Below are 19,085 nucleotides of genomic sequence, written 5' to 3'. Positions count from 1 at the left end.
GGGCTGGGTTCCAGGACCCTGGGATCATGACCTGAGCCGAAGGCAGAGGCTCTAACCCACTGAGCCACCCAGACGCCCCGGATTTTATTTATTTATTTGAGAGAGAGAGTAAGAGAGAGGGACAGCATAATCGGGGTCAGAGGCAGAAGGAGAGGGAGAAACAGACTCCTGCTGAGCAGAGAGCCCAATGCGAGGACCTATCCCAGGACCCTGGGACCGCGACCTGAGCTGAAGGCAGACGCTTAACCGACTGAGCCACTCAGGCACCCCTTTTATTGACTTTTCTTACTGTAAATTATTTAAATTAAATTGGGACATTTACTTCAGACGAATTTTGAAAGATTTTCAAAATGAAGCATTTAAAAATGTTAATGATCGTTTAGTCTCTTTAAAACTGTGATGGAAATAACTTAGGTATACAAAATACATTTGTAGAATGTATTTTGCCCATGAACCCTTGTTTTGCTGTTGAGAAGTTGGCAGTAATTCTTTGGCTAATGGTTAATGCCAACAAGTTTCTTTTTAACCGTGCCATTATTTTAACCTAGTTGAGCCGAACTAAGGGAAATAACCTCACGTGTTTCACTCATTTTGGTTTTAGTGCATACTTTTCTACTTTTTTCCTCTTACTTTTAGTATTCCCTTTGCCTAGAATGTGATTCCTCCAGATTTTTGCATAACTTCTTCCCTCTTTATTCTGGCCTCATCTCAGATGTTATCTCTGGAGAGATCCCTGCTGGCTGCCCTACCTAAAGAAGTCTCCCACACCTCAAAACTGATACTCTCTATCCCATTTTCATTGTTGTACATCTGAAATGTTGACTTGCCCATTTATTATCTGTCTCTTCTGACTAGAATATAAGTCTCACAAGGACAAGGATTTTTCTTGTTTATCTCTTAGTCTCAGGACCTAAATGGTGCCTAATACATAGTACAGTATTCCCTCAATTAATATTTATTAATTTAATGAATAATTATTTATAAGAAGTGTGTTTGTGTAGCTTCTAATGATGACATTTGCTTAAGAGAGGTAAAAATATGTATCTTTCTTTAAATTTTCTAGCAACCTGATAACATTGTTTATGTGATGGATGCCTCCATTGGGCAGGCTTGTGAAGCCCAGGCAAAGGCTTTTAAAGATAAAGTAGATGTAGCCTCAGTTATAGTGACAAAACTTGATGGCCATGCAAAAGGAGGTGGTGCACTCAGTGCGTAAGTGTCATTAATGCTATTGTCCTGTGTCTTGGGCTTATATGGTGTTTGTGTGTGTGTGTGTGTGTGTGTGTATTTATGGCTTTCTTATTGATCATTTAAAATATATTTTAATATATACTCCAACTTAAAAACTTTTTAAAAAATAGGATATATTCCAGTAGTGGACCAAAATATGGTCTGTAAAAGAAGTTTAAATAGAAACAGAATTTTTGAGTCTTTCTGATACTGTTCTGTTTTAACAAGTGAAAAACTTGGAACTGTGTACTTTTGTCTAATTACTTTGGTATCTGCTAGAAATTTGTTTGCCTTTTTGAGATCATCTTTTGTTTTCTTTTTCTTTGCAGTGTTGCTGCCACAAAAAGTCCAATTATTTTCATCGGTACAGGGGAACACATAGATGACTTTGAACCTTTCAAAACACAGCCTTTCATCAGCAAGCTTCTTGGTATGTACAGTGGTGGGGATATAGAGAAGTCTCCAAGAAATAGCATGGATCTTTAGGACAGATAATCGGATTTTAATCCCACCCTTTCATTGACTAGTTTAGGAAAATCATCGCCTTCTACAATTTATCTTCCTCACCTGTAAAAAGTAAGGATGATGGTTTTCTGCTTCTTGTGGTGAGAGTGGTAGAATGAGCTATTAGATGGAAAGTTCTTTGGAAAAGTTTTAGAGCACAATACAAAAATATGTAGTTTTGGTAATAGCAGGGGGAATGGCAGTAAAACTTTTTGTACCAGGTAATAGAGAGCATGGAATTGGAATAAAACCTTGGGCTAGAGTCCCTGCTTTGTCATTTAACCTCTGAAGGTTCAGTTTTCTCATCTGTAAAGTATAGTAGGAACATCTGCCCTACTCTCTCACAGGAGTATTATCTGGGGGCATGTATTTTTTTTTATAATGTAAAGCATATATTATTGTTAATTTTTCTTTTTTTGGGTCTTGTAGGTATGGGCGACATTGAAGGACTGATAGATAAAGTCAATGAATTGAAGTTGGATGACAATGAAGCACTTATAGAGAAGTTGAAACACGGTATATGAGAAGCAAAAGCATTTGCTCTCAGATGTCTTTCCATGATTTCTTTTTGATAAAGCTACTGTTAATTTGTTTGAAATGATAAATCTATTATTACAGTTCATCAAATGTTTATTATATGCAAATCATTTAAAATCTCAGATACGTGAACAATTGTAGAATTGAGTGTTTTTGTTTTCTTCCTTGTAATCAAATTGCCTTAAGGTTAAAATTAAGGTTTTCATTGGGTTTCTTGAAGTAGAACAGGTTAAATGTAAGTTGGAACATTTTTCTAATCTGTTTACTTATAAATTAAAAAATTTTTTTGTTTACTTATAAATTATGTGTGCGTATATATGTATATATATAATATATAATAAAATATAAAGAAATTTGAAAGAATGAAATAAAGCACACACATTTTTTCACATCACATTAAGGACCACTTCTGTAGAACATATATGTTGTGATTAAGAGCTCAAGTTCTTAAATCTAACACACCTGAATTTATATCTGATCTATTTTTTAGCAATGTAACTTTTTCAAATTAACCTTTATTTCTTTATCTGTAAAAAGTAGGTAATAGTAAGTCTCTCCCTCATAGAATTATGAGGATTAAATCAGTTGATACATATAAAATCAGGAGCTTTCAACATATATTATTATGGACCATTTCTATCACATACTATCTTGCCTCTCTGCTCTTTCTCACTTGTCAGTTACCGACGCCTTTATCTCTCTCTTAAATGTTGGTGTTCTTCAGGGATCAATGCTAGGCCATCTTCTTTTCTCTGGAGCTTCAGACCGTTATCTGTATGTTTACTAGACCATTCTTGGATGTTCCATCCATACTTCAAATTCAGCATATCCGTATCTACCCATCCTACTGTCTTACCGGATTGTTATCTTCAATGAATGCTAATGTCTTGTTGCCAGAGGCAGAAACGGGTGTTGTGGACTCTTTCTTACTTCTTCCTCACTCTGCCCTTTCCTTTTGCCATCAGTCAACTGGCCTAGTAAGTCCACCTCCTAAATATCTTCGTTCCATTCCCTTCTCTCCAGCTCCTTCAATTATGCAAGTTTATCTCTTGCCTAGATTGTTTATTCTAACAATCTTCCTGTTTCTTGGATTCTTCCCCTTGGATCTATTTTTAATACTGTAGCTAAATGATCTTTGAAAAATGCAAGTCTGATCCCATTACTGCCTTTCTTAAAAATCTTTCGGTGGCTTCCCATTGCCTTTAGGATGTTTTTAAATGACACTACCATTGGGGTGCCTAGCTGGCTCAGTTGGAGGAGCATGTGACTCTTGATCTAAGAGTTGTGAATTTGAGCCCTATGTTGGGTGTAGAGATTAAAGTCTTAAAAAAAAGACTCTACCTTCTGGCCACATCTTCTGTAACTTTTTTTTTTTTTTTTTTTTTAGATTTCATTATTTGACAGAAAGTGAGAGAGCAGAAGTAGGCAGAGCAGCAGGCAGAGGGAGAGGGAGAAGCAGGCTCTCCACTGAGCAGGGAGCCCAATGCAGGGCTCGATTCCAGGACCCTGGGATTATGACCTGAGCTGCAGGCAGCCGTTTAACTCACGCCACCCATGCACTCCCTTCCGTATCATTTTTGATGCTGTTCTTAACATTTCATGTGCCGGCAGGCTAAATTTCACTCAGCTTCTCAAATGTACATTGCTATCTGTCACCTCTGTGCCTTTGCCTGTTAGACAGGTGTACTCTCATCTTCCAACTTCCACCCTCCTCTCCCCAGCTGTACTGGCTAACTCCTACTCATACTTCAGTCTCTCCTTCTTTGGGACACTTTACCTGATCCCTGGACTGAGTTAAAACTCTCTGCTTTATGTTTCCATTGTACCCTATAATTTTTGTATTGTTCATCACAATTACTAGATATCTGACTTCCCTGCTTGAAGATGTAGGTAAGTTTCATAGCTGTATTCCTCACCTTTTAAGTTTATAGTACCTATTTCTGGCACTTCGTAGATCTTTAATAAATATTTGTTGTACAAATGATTCTATCCCTCATTGCCAGGTTCTTTTCCCCACCTTCCTCTCTACTGGAGAGCCCTACCAGTACTTCCACCACCACACTAAACTATATCCCTAGTCAGTCTACTTTTTGACTCTTAGGTCTCTTCCTGTATCTGCATTTTGCTTCTGCTCTTAGCATTCTACTATTTCTGAGGTCACCAAGGGCAAAAGTAGTAACCTTTCTTTTTTACCTTGGTTCCCAATATTTGTTATCTTTCTTTTGTTTTCAAACTCTTCACTTGGGTTCCATGACAGTGGATTTCATCTGCTGTCATGGCTTCAGTGGTCCCTTCTATATAATGGCCAAATGTGTATTTCAGCCTTAACTTTTTCTACCATTGTTTATTTTTGCATTTCTAGCTGTCTGCTCTAACATTTCCTTTAAAATATTGTACTGCCCCTTAAATTTAACAGAACGGCAAAACCCAAATACCTTTTCTAGTTATATCTTTAGGACATAAACAGAAAATACTCTGGATTGTTGTTGTTGTTGTTAATTTAAGTTCATTTACACATAGTGAAATGCTTGGTTCCTAAGGATATGATTCTGTCAATTTTGACAATGCAGAATAACCCATATCCATCAGGAAACAACATTTCCATTAACTACAAAGTTTGCTCATTCTCCTTCCCAGTAAGTACATCATATTGTAAAACTCCTAGAGTTATGTCCTTTCTCCCACCCTCCCCCCACCTAGTTTCTTTGATTGAGCATAAATTTTTGACATTCATCCATTTAGTTGTGTGTACTTGTAGCTTGTTCTTTTGTTGCTGGGTAGTATTTCATCCACAGTCTATCACTTTCCTGTCCTATGGACAGCCAAGTTGTTTAGGAAAAGGCAGACAGTCTTCTAAAGTGTCTTGCCATTTTTCATTCTCAGCAACATGTGAGAGTTCTTCTTGCTCCATATCTTTAACTTTTGGTGCTGTCAGGCTTTTTAGTCATCCTAGTGGGTAGAGTTGGGTTGCCTTGTTTTCAAGGTTTTTGCATATTTGTTTTTGTCTGTCTTCTCTGATAGAATGTGAGCTTCTCTAGGACAGAATCTGTGTTATATTCTACAGTGCATTCACCCTATGATCTTGCCCCTAGTGACTGCTCAGGAATGTTTATCAGTTGGATGTTTTACAAGTGTGCTTCAGGATGAACCCATGACTAAGGAAAAGATTAATTTTATTGAATGGAAATGTACATTCTCTAATATATCTGAACCATTTATATTGTATTTCAGGTCAGTTTACGTTGCGAGACATGTATGAACAATTTCAAAATATCATGAAAATGGGCCCCTTCAGTCAGATCTTGGTTAGTTATCCTAAAAGTTTTTTTTTTCTTTCTTCTTCTGCTTTTCATTAAAAATTTTAAAAATAGATGCATTTGCTTTTATTATTTTTGCTGTTTGGGTAAAAAAATTTTAAAAACTTAGTGTCAAAAATAAAGCCAATAGTTAAATGTGAACATTCTGAACAATTTATTTTCAAGCTATTGTTGATTTTTGTGTTGAAATATATTTATTTCAGGGGATGATCCCTGGTTTTGGAACAGACTTTATGAGCAAAGGAAATGAACAGGAGTCAATGGCAAGGCTAAAGAAATTAATGACGATAATGGATAGTATGAATGATCAAGGTAAGATGGCAGATTATTTGATTTAGAGGACAACGTTCTGAATATTTGCAAGTGGATAGTTTCACTGTGTTCTTGTGGACAAGATGGGGAAAAATTTTAGACTAGAAGATTATTGGTAGATAGATTTATAGCTGTTTGGAAGCTCTTATTCAAAGGGTTATGACTATTGGATTGATTTCATAAAAATGTCTAGTACATTTCCGAACACTCTCCCAAGTGTTCTCCAGAGAACGCTCGTTCTCCTTGATGATGATAGAAATAACTTGAGAGTTCCGTAGTCAAATGAATGTGAGGGAATTCTGGGTTAAAAAACTATTAAGTTTATTTATTATAAGTCTCCTCAGAATAGTCATATGCTAACATGAATTGGGAATCTGTAAGAGATAGTTTAAGAAGGTTTACAAACTTACTTGGCATTGAAGCTCTCAAGGTTTCAGTCTTGTTTTTTTTTAGAGGGAGAGAGAGTGTGTGTGTGCACAAGTTGGGGAGGAGTGAGCAGAAGAGGGAAAGTATACCCTCAATAAAATCCTTTCCTGTATCTCCAGTCTCTTCTTACCTACTGACTTTTTTCCCCCATCAGCATATAAATATTCTTAAGTTCAGGTTTTCTGGGCTATCCTCCCTCATGCTTTTTTATTCTTTTTTTTTTTCTCTTTTCAGCCAAACTTCTTAAAAGAACAGTTTGTATTTTTCTCAAACTACTGAAATCTAACTTCTTTCCCCACCACCACATGGAAACAGATCATAAAAAGATTTCCAGTAACCTACTGAGCTGCTCCAGTGGATTTTTTTTCAGTCAGTCTTTTTCTTGACCTTTAAACATTGGCTGTTGTTAATTACCTTTTTTTCAGTCTTCTGTTATGCCATCTCACTAATTTTACCCTTACCTTTCTTGTTAACCCAGTTACTTTTTCAGCCTGCCCCTAAAATGACTGTATACTACAGGTTCTGTCCTCAGCCAATGTTTCTTCTCATTCTGCTCATTTTTTTTGAATAATTCATCCACATCTATACTTTCTCTGTTGCTTGATCGATTATTTTTTTGTAGTCTCTACCTCTTTCCTGAGCTCTAGGCTTTCGTAGTAACCCAAATAAGATTGTGTCTTTCTCATCTGTGTGTCTTCAACACTACAAAAAGTTTTGTAGGTAGAATTAATAATTACAGCCATATCTAGAGTATTTACTCTCTCCTGAGCTTTTTATATATATTAACCCATCTAATCATCATAGTAACTCTCAAGGGACAGTTCTGGGGTTAAAATCCATTTTTATATAGCTTTCGCAGATTAGGAAATTGAGATACAGAAAGTTGAGTTGTTTGCTCAAGGATGCTAACTACAGAGTGGAGAGACTGGGCGTCAAACTCAGGCATTCTGGCTCAAGAGTCTGCACTCTGGACCACCTCTTTTCTAGATGCTCACTAAATGGTGGACATACATCTCTATTTATAAGTTTGAAAGTTTTCTGAGGTATGGATCCAAAATTCAGTTTTCTCCCTTGGGGAATGACACTTCCATCTATCTGATAGATACCTATCTACTCAAGTCACCCAACCTAGAAACTGGGGTCAACCAAGATTTATGTCCTTGCTGATTTTCTGTCTAGTTGTTCTATTGATTATGGAGATGAAGGTATTGAAGTGCCTAGCTCTTCTCCTTAGTTCTATAATTTTTTTTGTCAGGTAAGCTCTTTTGTTGGGTACAGTACACACTTAGAATTGTTTTGTCTTCTTGGTAAATTGACCTTTTTGTCATTTGTATGTAATGTCCTCCTTTGTCCGTCGTCTGTTTTGTCTTATATTAATAGAGCTTTCTTTTAATCAGTTGTTTGGATTGTTTATCTTTTTCTATCTTTTTTACTTCTAACCTGTCTGCATCATTACATTCGAAGTGAGTTTTAGTCAACAGCATGTAATTGAGTTATTTTTTTCTATTAACACATTCCCATACACTCTCTTTTAACTGATACATTATTGATATATTAGGATTTAGTTCTGTCAAATTAATTTTTGTCCTGTTTGTTCCTTGCAAGTTTTGTTTTTCTGATTTTTTTCTTTTATATGTTCCTGTGAGTTACTTGAATGTTATTTAGTATTCTATAAATATTATAGAATAATAATTATTATTTATAGGTTATTTAATACATATAGTTTTTCTGAATATATATTTTTAAAGATTTTATTTATTTATTTGACAGAGATCACAGAGGCAGAGAGGCAGGTTGGGGGGGAGCTGGGAAGCAGGCTCCCTGCTGAGCAGAGAGCCTGATGCGGGACTTGATCTCAGGACCCTGGGATCATGACCTGAGCCGAAGGTAGAGGCTTTAACCCACTGAGCCACGCAGGCACCCCCTGAATATATTTTTAGAAATAATTTTCTTAATGGTTGCTTTAGGTATTACAATATGCATACATATTGAACTGCCTGGTATTATAATATGCATATGTATTTAGCTTATCACAGTTTACTTCTAATAGTATTTTACCACTTCTAGTGGAATATAGGAACCTTAACATTACCTTAGGTTTAGTGAGTTCCATTTCCTAAATAGTTCTTATATCTTCCCTCTTTCCTTTGTTTCTGAGTTAGTTCATACACTCATCATTTCTTAACCTAGATTGTTATATAGTAGCTTCCTAACATTTACCTTTCGATTTTATCACTTCTCTTACCAATTTGTCTTCCTCACTGACACAATAATGGCCTTTCTAAACAAAAAATTCTGGGATCGGGGCGCTTGGGTGGCTCATTTGGTTGAGCATCTGACTTGGTTTCCGCTCAGGTCATGATCTCGGGGTCATGAGATTGAGCCCTATGTCAGGCTCTTTGCTGGGTGTGGAGCCTGCTTAAGATTCCCTCTCTCCCTCTGCCCCTCCCCCTGCTAGAGAGCTCGTATGCTCTCGCTTGCTCTCTCTCAAATAAATAAATAAATAAAATCTTTAAAGAAAAATTCTAGGGTCAGACTCTTTCAGTGACTTTTTATTGTTGTCATAATGAATTCCAAACTCCTAAGCCTGGCATACAGATCCTGTTATAATCTTGTCCTTACCTACTTTTGCAACTTTATAAAATCTCAGCTCTTATCCAAGCTTCATTTCTTCTACACAAAACTATTTTTATTCTAGAAATCCCATGTTCTGTTTCGTAGAATGTCCCTTGCTTCTTTCTCTTATTGAACTCCTATTTGTCCTTTAGAACTACTCAATTAAAGAAGAACCATCAGCATGGAACCTTCCTGACTTCCTTTCTTCTTTAAATTATGTCCCCTTCTGACTTTCATTTAATTCTGTCATAACGACTTACCATGATGTGCTGTCATAGCTTGTCTTTTCACTTCACTCCACTTTAGCTGTTAGAATACATATTTCCTAAATATTTTATAGTGAAGGTGTGGCTTAAAAGCTGCATTTATGAGATGGATTTAGGTTTTAATGGCTGTAAATTTATTATGAGATAATGGGCTCCTTATTTACATTGTACTGGATTTCAGTTTACTTCTGGACTATATGCTTAGAGGGCATAGACAAATTAGAAAATATTAGGAAATCAGGATAATAAATGGAGTTCTGGGGGCACCTGGGTGGCTTAGTTGGTAAGCATCTGCCTTCGGCTCAGGTCATGATCCCAGGGTGCTGGGATCGAGCCCTACGTTGGACTCCTTGCTTGGTGGGGAGGCTGCTGCTGCTTCTCCCTCTGCTGCTCCCCCTTGCTTGCACTTCCTTTCTCTCTCTTTCTTTTTTTCCTCCGTCAAATAAAAATAAAATCTTTTAAAAAAAATAATAAATGGAGTTCTATACCATGTTATAAGAGAAACAGTCAAAAGATTTGGGAATTTGTAACCTAGAGGAAATTCACCAGAGACTTGGTAGCTCTCAAATATTTGAAAGCCTCATTCTTTGTGCCTGGCAAGGAGACACATATGCAAATAGGAAGAGGTGCCAGGCAAATTTGTTTTATTTTAATATGTGAAAAGATTTTCCATAATTACAGGTATGATAGAATGGCATAGATTACTGTATTTTAGATACTAGATAGTGGGTCATCTGGGCACATTAAGACTGAGGCTAGATGACCATTTATTGGGGGATGTTGTAGAGAGAATGCAGATGTAATAGAAACTTAGACTAAAGTCTGTCGCATTCCTGAGATTGTATGCAGTGAAAGCCAGAAGAAATGCACCTCGTATTCTAAGAGTTATAAAAACACTGGGGGGAATTAACTCACTCTATGTCACAGAAAGGATTAAAATACTAGTAGTAATTATATGGAAAAGATTACCATTATTCTGTTGATGATAGAACTTACTTATTTCTGTTGCTTAGATGCCTAAATTTATTATTTAAATGTTAATAGTTATTTAGAGCTAAAGCAAGCACTTTTCTTTTTTTGAAATATACCTTATACTTCTAGTATGCTCTGAGGGGCAGTTGGATATGAGATATGGAAAAGGTGGACATGGGTTTTAAAGGTTTTCAAATGTTCTATTTTACTTAAATGGTGGAGTGAGTACATGTGTATTTTTTATTGTTTTTGTAGCTTACAAATATTATAGATGTTCTTTTGAATACAGTTTATGTTTAATGTTTAAAAATGGGTTAAGCCTCTGCCTTTGGCTCAGGTCATGATCTCAGGGTTCTGGGTGGGGAGCCTGCTTCCCTCTCTCTCTCTGCCTGCCTCTCTGTCTAATTGTGATCTCTCTTTCTCTGTCAAATAAATAAATAAAATTTTTTAAAAAATCAGATGCAAACATGGCAGGTGATAACATTTGTTAAATCAGGTGGTGGTTTTACCATTTTATTTTTGTGTGTATAGTATTTGTACATAACTGTTTTAATAATGAATGTTAAGTGTATGTAAATGAAAGTAATCTTTGTCTACAGAACTTGACAGTACTGATGGTGCCAAGGTTTTTAGTAAGCAACCAGGAAGAATCCAAAGAGTAGCAAGAGGATCAGGTGTGTCAACAAGAGATGTTCAAGAACTTTTGACACAATACACCAAATTTGCACAGATGGTAAAAAAGATGGGCGGTATCAAAGGACTTTTCAAAGGTAAGAAAAATAACAGACTCCTCATTAGTTAACGTAGTGAAAGTAAAGAAAGAAGCTGAAACACTAAAATTAAAGCCGGGGAGTACTGCAAATATTGGGAAACATATTGCTGAATTTCATGTTCTAGTTAAGAACTTCTTGAATGTGATCTGTGATTTCTCTGTTTTCAGATTCAAGGTAATAAACACTAATTAAAAAACAAACAATGATTTTCTTTTTATGAAGATGTAATACATATTAAAGAAAATTTAGACAGAATAAGAAAGTATATGAAAAAAACTTAAAACACCCATTATCTTATCTCCCCAGAGAATCCTGTGGGTCCCATTGCGAATGGGACTATACCTAATGCTTTCTTCTGAAGCATCATGACTTATTTTTCTATATTGCCAAATATTCTTTAGAATATAGCTTTTAATCACTGAATATTCTTCAGGTTATGCTTGTATCTTTGTTTTCTGCAGTGGATATTTAGGCTGGCTCATTTGCTTCTGTATTAGTATCAGTTCTGTCATTAGTTCCTGTGTGGTCTTCTGGGAAGCCAGGGGTTTTGTCTGTTTAATCAGATTACATAGTAGACGCTGAATGAATTTTGTAATAATTTACTGTTTCCAATTTAATGATCAAATGTTTCTTTCAGTAGGTGTTTTTAGATTACTACTCAAGTTTAACATCTCTTTATACATTTATTAGTTTGGATTCCCTTTGTGAATCACCCCTTAGGTTCCTTGTTCATTTGTCTCATTTTTCCCCCCTGTTGCTTTGTAGTAACTCTTGAAAATCCTTGGTTTAGGTCTGCAAGTATTTTACCCACTATTCATTTGCCTTTTATTTTTATTTGTATTTTTTAGTGAATGGAAGCTTTTATTTTTAATGTAGCCCAGACTATTTATCATTTTCTTTTATTTCTGTTATGCTCAGAAAAACCTTCGCTGTGCTGATAAAATACCCACCTACATTTTCTACTTGTTTGGATGTTATTTTTTAGGTTTCTAACTTTTTTTTATTTTTTTTATTTTTTTTATTTTTTATTTTTTTTTAAAGATTTTATTTATTTATTTGAGAGCGAGACAGTGAGAGAGAGCATGAGCAAGGAGAAGGTCAGAGGGAGAAGCAGACTCCCCATGGAGCTGGGAGCCCGATGTGGGACTCGATCCCGGGATTCCGGGATCATGACCTGAGCTGAAGGCAGTCGTCCAACCAACTGAGCCACCCAGGCGTCCCTAGGTTTCTAACTTTTTATCTCATCTTAAATTTATTTTGCTGTGTACTGTGTAAGGTCAAAAGATAAGTTTACTTTTCTAATTGTCCTAGCCCTCTCTTAAAATTTTTTTTTCTGTATTACAAACACTATTAAAGTGAATTTATTATCTCAAAACACACTGATTAGATAATCTCCAAATGAAGCAGTACCACTGAATAGCTTACTAAAAAGGATGAGTATATTTTTTCCCTTTTGTCTTTGATACTTTTCTTATTTTCTTTGCTTGCTATATGCTATTTTTTCTTTTTTTTTTTTAAGATTTTACTTATTTATTTATGTATGTATTTGAAAGAGCGGGGGAGCATGTGAACACATGAGTTGGGGGAGGAACAGAGGGAGAGAGAAACTCTCAAGCAGACTCCCTGCTGCATGCAGAGCCTGATGTGGGGCTCGATCTCATGACCCTGAAATCATGACCTGAGCTGAAATCAAGAGTCTGTGGCTTAACCAGCTGAGCCACCCAGGTGACCCTATGTTATTTTGTATTTTTGTGACAGGGAGGAAAGTTAGACAAACATGTTTAAGATTGGTTATAATTCCTCACATCACATGCTATTTCAAATAGTGATTATTAAACACATGTCAGTTTAACATCTTTCCCAAATAACCCTATTTTTTTAAAGAGGTTTTTACTTATTTTAGAGCATCTGGGTGGCTCAGTCAGTTAATTGTCTACCTTCAGCTTAAGTCATGATTCGAGGGTCCTGGGATCGAGCCCTACATCTGGCTCCCTGCTCAGCAGGGAGTCTGCCTCTCCCTCTCTACCTGCCCCTCCTCTGCTCATGCTTTCTCTCTCTTCCTCTCTCTTGCTGTTTCTCAAATAAATAAAAAAATCTTTAAAAAAATAAGAGAGAGAGAAAGAGAGCACAAGTGGGGGGTGGGGTGCAGAGGGAGAGGAAGAGAGAATCTCAAGCAGACACTGCGCTAAGCGGGGAACCCAATCTGACGACTTTGAGATCATGACCTGAGCTGAAACCAAGTTGGATGCATAACCAATTGTGCTACCCTGGCACTGCTTTTTTAAAGCTTTTTAAAAAAAGTAAATAAATAAATAAATAAATAAAGAGATTTATTTATTTTAGAGAGATAGCTGACTATTCTTGCTAGAACTATAGTAGATCCACTTATCTAAGCACTGATTACTCAGTAAAGGCACAATCAAGATGAATGGGCAGTAGATGTAACACACATTCTTGTTACACCAAGCTCTTAATATTTCTTACAAGTTTTAAGTCCTCAGAAACAAACACTTGTGACAATTTACCAATGGATACAGAATTCACATCTTATACCGATGTATTAATCATGAGAAAGTTTTCACAGATTTTACCATGTTTTATAAAAATGTATTTTATTCATATTTCTTAATTCATATAATTTATTCAGATGAGCCAGCTTTGATGTTCATTTTCATAATGCATTTGAGAAGTACCAGAATTAATGTTCCTTTGAGATAATTTTGGCTGAAGCCCCTCTACTTACTCATTGTTGTTGCATCGGTGATCTATTTTGCTTCCTGTCTCTTGACCACAGCAGCTTTTCTCTAAAGAGGATGCTCTTATCTGTTCTTCCTCAGAGTGCATCTCTTTTATTGGCTTCCTTTTTTACTGTGGAGTTTTCAGTTAAGTGTGTGGAAATTCATTGGTAAATGGATTTGCATTATTTGTTTTTCCATTCTCTGAAGCTTTTCATTATTTTTAATAGCTTCTTAGCTATATGCAAACCTTCATGTTCTCTCAGTCGTATTCTTTTATATTAATTTACCAGCAACCCAGGCTCTTTCCCTGTGAACCCTTATCTATAGAGTCAGGTTTTTGTTTGCCATTTTCCCATATGACTTTTAAACATTGTTGTAGCTTACTGTCAAGAATCACTGGATACAGTTCTGTAGTAACAAAAATCATAGCCCTTAAAAAATCCCTTAAATGCCCCTTAGTATAGAATTTCCCTTGTTCTTTCTCAAAAATATGTATGTAATTGAGATAAAGATTAGAAGAGAAATAATGTGTAAGCGTAGTATGGTTGTAGGTGATTTATTAAAAATTTTCCTCAATTCATTAAACTTTCTACAATACTCTGATTATATTGCATTCTCCTCAAAACTTTTTTTTTCCCCAGGTGGTGACATGTCTAAGAATGTGAGTCAGTCACAGATGGCAAAACTGAATCAACAAATGGCCAAAATGATGGATCCAAGAGTTCTTCATCACATGGGTAAATACAAAGTTGTTGCCAGTTTATAATACACAGTTTAATTTATAAAGGTTGAGTTTTAATAAGCCTTCTGTTGTGATATTATAAACATCTGTTCAAAAGGTGTATGATTTGAGGGAAATAGTCATCTGAATTCTAAGTTGAATGGTTGTAATAGTGCTATATAAATGAGGTTTTATTCCCTCTTCTGCTGCCATCTGTGTGATTTTTGAGCAAGATACTTCATCATCATCTGTTAATGTTTGTTCCAGTGACCTTTTGCCCTAGTTTGGAATCTGGATATTTTCAATGATGAGACTTTGAAATTATAGAAGGATTTTGAAACCCAGTTATACTTTTGCTGTGTGACCTATGAAAAGTTCCTTAAACTTTCTGAACCTTACTTTCCTCTTTGGTAAAATCACAGATAATATCTCGTCAGGAAATTGTGACAATTAAGTGAGCTAATATATATGAAAGCATTTAGTTCATCTCAGGGCATATAGATGTTTAATTCTTTTCTTCCTGTAACTTCTGTGAAACAATTCCTCCACTTCCCAGAATTGGTTACTATTTACAACAAGACTCTTTTGGACTTCCCAGAAAAAATTCTTTTGTTTAGAATTATTGACTCCCTGCTGTGTGACAGGTACTGTTCTAAGATCTTTTCGTATATTATCTTATTTATTCCTTCTAACTTGATGAGGTAGGTTATTTTTTTTTCTGTTTTATAGATAAGGATGCTGGTTAATAATACAGATTTTTAATTGGCATGTTCTTTAAGGCTGATGACCAAATCGTAATCAGATCCCAGTAAATATTTTAGAAGTTAAAGTACTTACTTGGTAAGAATAATAATACATGTTTCAAGTGCCACCTAATAATTACCTGATTTTACTCTATTTTTACTCTAGGTGGTATGGCAGGACTTCAGTCAATGATGAGGCAATTTCAACAGGGTGCTGCTGGCAATATGAAAGGCATGATGGGATTCAATAATATGTAAAGAAGATGCCTTAATATAAACTGACTCAGTTGATTACATTATTTGCTGAGACCTCAGAGTTTCCCTCCTTTTTGCAAACAGGAAAAAAAAAAAAGTATTTTTCTTGCCTGTCTTGCCATTTTTCTTTCTCTTCTCATCTATTTTTTCCCTCTCTCCTTTTCTTCTTTCCTTCCTACTTTCCTCCCTTTGATATGAGGGAGGAATATATAGTTTTTGTGGAAATCATTATATTTTTGCTTTAGATTTTCTTCTGTTAGTTTTCACCATCATAATACTTCTTAAGTTAAACAAATCATGATGTAAAATTTAGTACTTAAAAGTTTTTAATTGTCTCAAAGACCAAGCACTACATTTGTAAACAGTCCTGGTCAGTGGTTACATGATGTCTCAATAAAAGTGCTGTAAAATAAACTTCAAACTCGTTATAAATTAAGGGGTTGTTAATTTCCTTTATAATTTAAATATGAGAGTGGATCACATTAAAAGGCAGAGGGAAAAACCAATGGCTGTATGTCACTTAAAACTAGTCTTATAAGGTGTCTGGATGGCTCATTCTGTTAAGCCTCTTCTGACTCTTGATCTCAGTCAAGCCCTGTGTTGGGCTCCATGCTGGGTTTGGAGCCTACTTAAAAACAAAACAAACCTAATCCTACAAGTCTATCTTTAATCAGAAATATGGTAGAATAACTTAACCATTAGTAGTAGGAATTTTTGTTTACCTAGAATAATTACGTTAATTTTGCCATAGAAAAATCTCAAGCCTGCCATTTAAAATTGAAATTGTGAATTTAGTTTATAATATAATGTTTTGTATATAGCTTCCATTTTTTAACCTCATATATGTGAAGCCTTAGTGGCAATATTTGGTTTTTTTGAAAAGCCAATTTTGTTGTTTCTTACACACCAAAAAAATCTGCTTGATGAAACTGATGTTCTTTGGTGATAGTTAACTTATAGACTTCCTAGTGGGAAAATAATTGCATATTATTAGGCTGTCATGATTAAATATTAAAGATAATGAGACAGTGACAAGGTGGACTTGGTTGCTGGTTACTCTGGATTGCTAAATATTTCATTTAGAAAAGTGACTTTTAGGGGCACCTGGGTGGCTCAGTGGGTTAAGCTGCTGCCTTCGGCTCAGGTCATGATCTCAGAGTCCTGGGATCGAGGCCCGCATCGGGCTCTCTGCTCAGCAGGGAGCCTGCTTCCTCCTCTCTCTCTGCCTGCCTCTCTGCCTGCTTGTGATCTCTCTCTGTCAAATAAATAAATAAAATCTTAAAAAAAAAAATCATAGAAAAGTGACTTTTAAATAAATTATGGAATTAAAAATACTAGAATAATTATTATACTTAATATTGACATCATGAAGACTATAGATATCATGTAGTAGTGTATTTTGAGTTATAATGAATTGATCTTTGGCAAAGGATTGATTTGTAATAGTGAAATAACTGGTTTTTATAGTATTAATTTTTTATAACTCAGGTATTTTAATAAAAAGGTCTTATAAGGCCGAAGTATCTTTAAAAAGTAATGACATTTAAAAAAAAAAAAGTAATGACATAAAGAATGCAACAGATTTTCTTGTTTACTTGGGCAATGATTTTATATCCCACTAAATTATTTTTACCAGCTAAAAATTTAGCATATCCCTATAGAACACTGTATACCCTATTATAAATTATGTATCTTGTGTTCTGCAGAAATGACATAAGGTCCAGCTGTAGAAATTTGTCAATGAGAAAATGTTGTTTTCCAAATTAGTTTCTAATTAAATTGATGGATACCACCTTTACTGGGCAAGCATTTCTGTGATTTCTATCCTCGGGGTACCACTTTTCACTTTGACCAAAGAAGGAAAAGAGACTCTTGGCCAAACTTGATGGCTCAGTCATTGTTTGTTTGTTTTTTTTTTTTTAAGTATTTTTGTGTCTGTTGCAAATTATATTTTTCAGAAGCAAAAATTACAGTGGCAAAGGACACCAGAACTCCTAGTTCAGCTTCCATATCTCTTTTCTATAAGATGAGGGAATTGGAGATGCTTGCTCAAATTCTGACTGCATTAATTGCTCAATCTGACATCTTTAGTTACAAAAGCTATCCTTCCAACCTCACAGTTTTTGTCAAAGTACTGATGTTTAACAGTGTAAGTACCATATACCAAAATCAAATAATTTGACCAAATTTCCTTTTATTTTTCACTGTTGTTAAAATTGGTTGCTAAGCTTTTTGATACCTGTTATAGACCCAGCTTAGACCACTAGCTAGATCTAATATTGTATAACATTGGATTCTTCCTGAATCTTATTTTATTTAATTTTTTTAAAAGATTTTTATTTATTTATTTGATGGAGAGAGATACAGTGAGAGAGGGAACACAAGCAGGGGGAGTGGGAGAGGGAGAAGCAGGTTCCCCGCTGAGCAGGGAGCACGATGTGGGGCTCTATCCCAGGACCTTGGGATCATGACCTGAGCCAAAGGCAGATGCTTAATGACTAAGCCACCCAGGCACCCCTTCCTAAATTATATTATAATATTAATTAAATATGTACCAACATAAAATTAGGTGTAATTCCTAAGCTTTCAATGATTATATAATTATAAAACAAAAACTCAGAAATTAGTTTCAACGAACTATGGTACTAGCAAAGGGCAAATTAATAGGCAATTTAATGTGATGGATGTCAGTATTCTTCTGGAAGTACCATATTTGCTGCCATATGAGATATAAGGTAAGTATACATAATGCATTGCAATTTTATGGAGGGATTTTTTGGAAAAAATTAAACACTTAGTAAAAATGATTTCAAAGTGTGTTGCATAATCATTATTTTGTTCAAATACAGTATATTTTAATGAGAAGATTTCCTAGATCTGATATGCAGTAATGTACTCATTTTGAATAGAACTATAGTGCCCTATAGCTAAAAAGAAATATGATATTGTGAATAAATACCTACATACAGAAGGCAATAAAAGCAGGAAATTTACTAGAACTAAATTCTCACCATGCATATTAGTTTGGTAAAATTAATATAATATTATTGCTTTATTTCAGTGAATGTAGAGGATTTAAAAAGTAAACCATAATGTAAAAATAAAATTGTATTTTTTTACATATAGCTTTAGAACATACAAATATTTCTGTAAAAAAATGGAACAAAGCATTTAAAATAAATGCAAAGGAATTTTAACTTGATGCTGGATATGTGATCAAATCAAGTATTTTACAGTTTGTATGAGAAAAGTAACCAAGGAATTTGGATAAGCTGTAATAAAAGTATCAGTGAAAATCATGGCTAAATAACAACAAAATGTACATAAGTTTTGATCTTCCTTAAAATCTAGAAATAATTATTAATAAAGCCAAAGAAGTTATATCCAAAACTAGAAATCCATCATCACAGCTCCAATCTAGATAATGTTCATTGCTTGCATTCACTGGATTTGAAATGGAGTTGTCATCTTTAAAATTCTGTTCTAAAATCCAATTGCCATATTCCCAACATTAAGCTATTGCATTAAAACCTAATATCTTCTTGGCTTATGAGTCACAAATTACAGGAATGATGAATTTGTATCTCATATGTGGGGGGGGTAATTTTAAATTTAGCTCCTAGATAGTTCTGTAGTCTGTAGGTTGTGTTAAGTAGTTATAGATGGGGATGTGAA

The 19,085-nt window shown here is 35.1% G+C and overlaps 1 protein-coding gene across 2 annotated transcripts in view; it reads left to right on the top strand.

Annotated features, from left to right (window-relative positions):
* SRP54 (signal recognition particle 54) overlaps positions 1–15,846 on the top strand; it is a 40,947-nt gene extending 25,101 nt beyond the window's left edge. For both annotated transcript variants that reach the window (XM_032871278.1, XM_032871279.1), the window contains exons 9-16: positions 1,064–1,212; positions 1,560–1,660; positions 2,164–2,250; positions 5,503–5,576; positions 5,792–5,900; positions 10,780–10,950; positions 14,333–14,428; positions 15,322–15,846. In XM_032871278.1, the coding sequence (XP_032727169.1) occupies positions 1,064–1,212; positions 1,560–1,660; positions 2,164–2,250; positions 5,503–5,576; positions 5,792–5,900; positions 10,780–10,950; positions 14,333–14,428; positions 15,322–15,413 (879 nt within the window). In that variant the 3' untranslated portion in view covers positions 15,414–15,846. The remainder of the gene's footprint in view (positions 1–1,063; positions 1,213–1,559; positions 1,661–2,163; positions 2,251–5,502; positions 5,577–5,791; positions 5,901–10,779; positions 10,951–14,332; positions 14,429–15,321) is intronic.
* The last annotated feature ends 3,239 nt before the right edge of the window (positions 15,847–19,085 follow it).

Source organism: Lontra canadensis, unplaced genomic scaffold, assembly GCF_010015895.1.
Source record: "Lontra canadensis isolate GAN:19392208 unplaced genomic scaffold, GSC_riverotter_1.0 scaffold42, whole genome shotgun sequence".
NCBI classification, from domain to species: Eukaryota; Metazoa; Chordata; class Mammalia; order Carnivora; family Mustelidae; genus Lontra; species Lontra canadensis.
The sequence above is the reverse complement of the archived record's forward strand: the minus strand, read 5'-3'. Positions and strand labels throughout refer to the sequence as shown.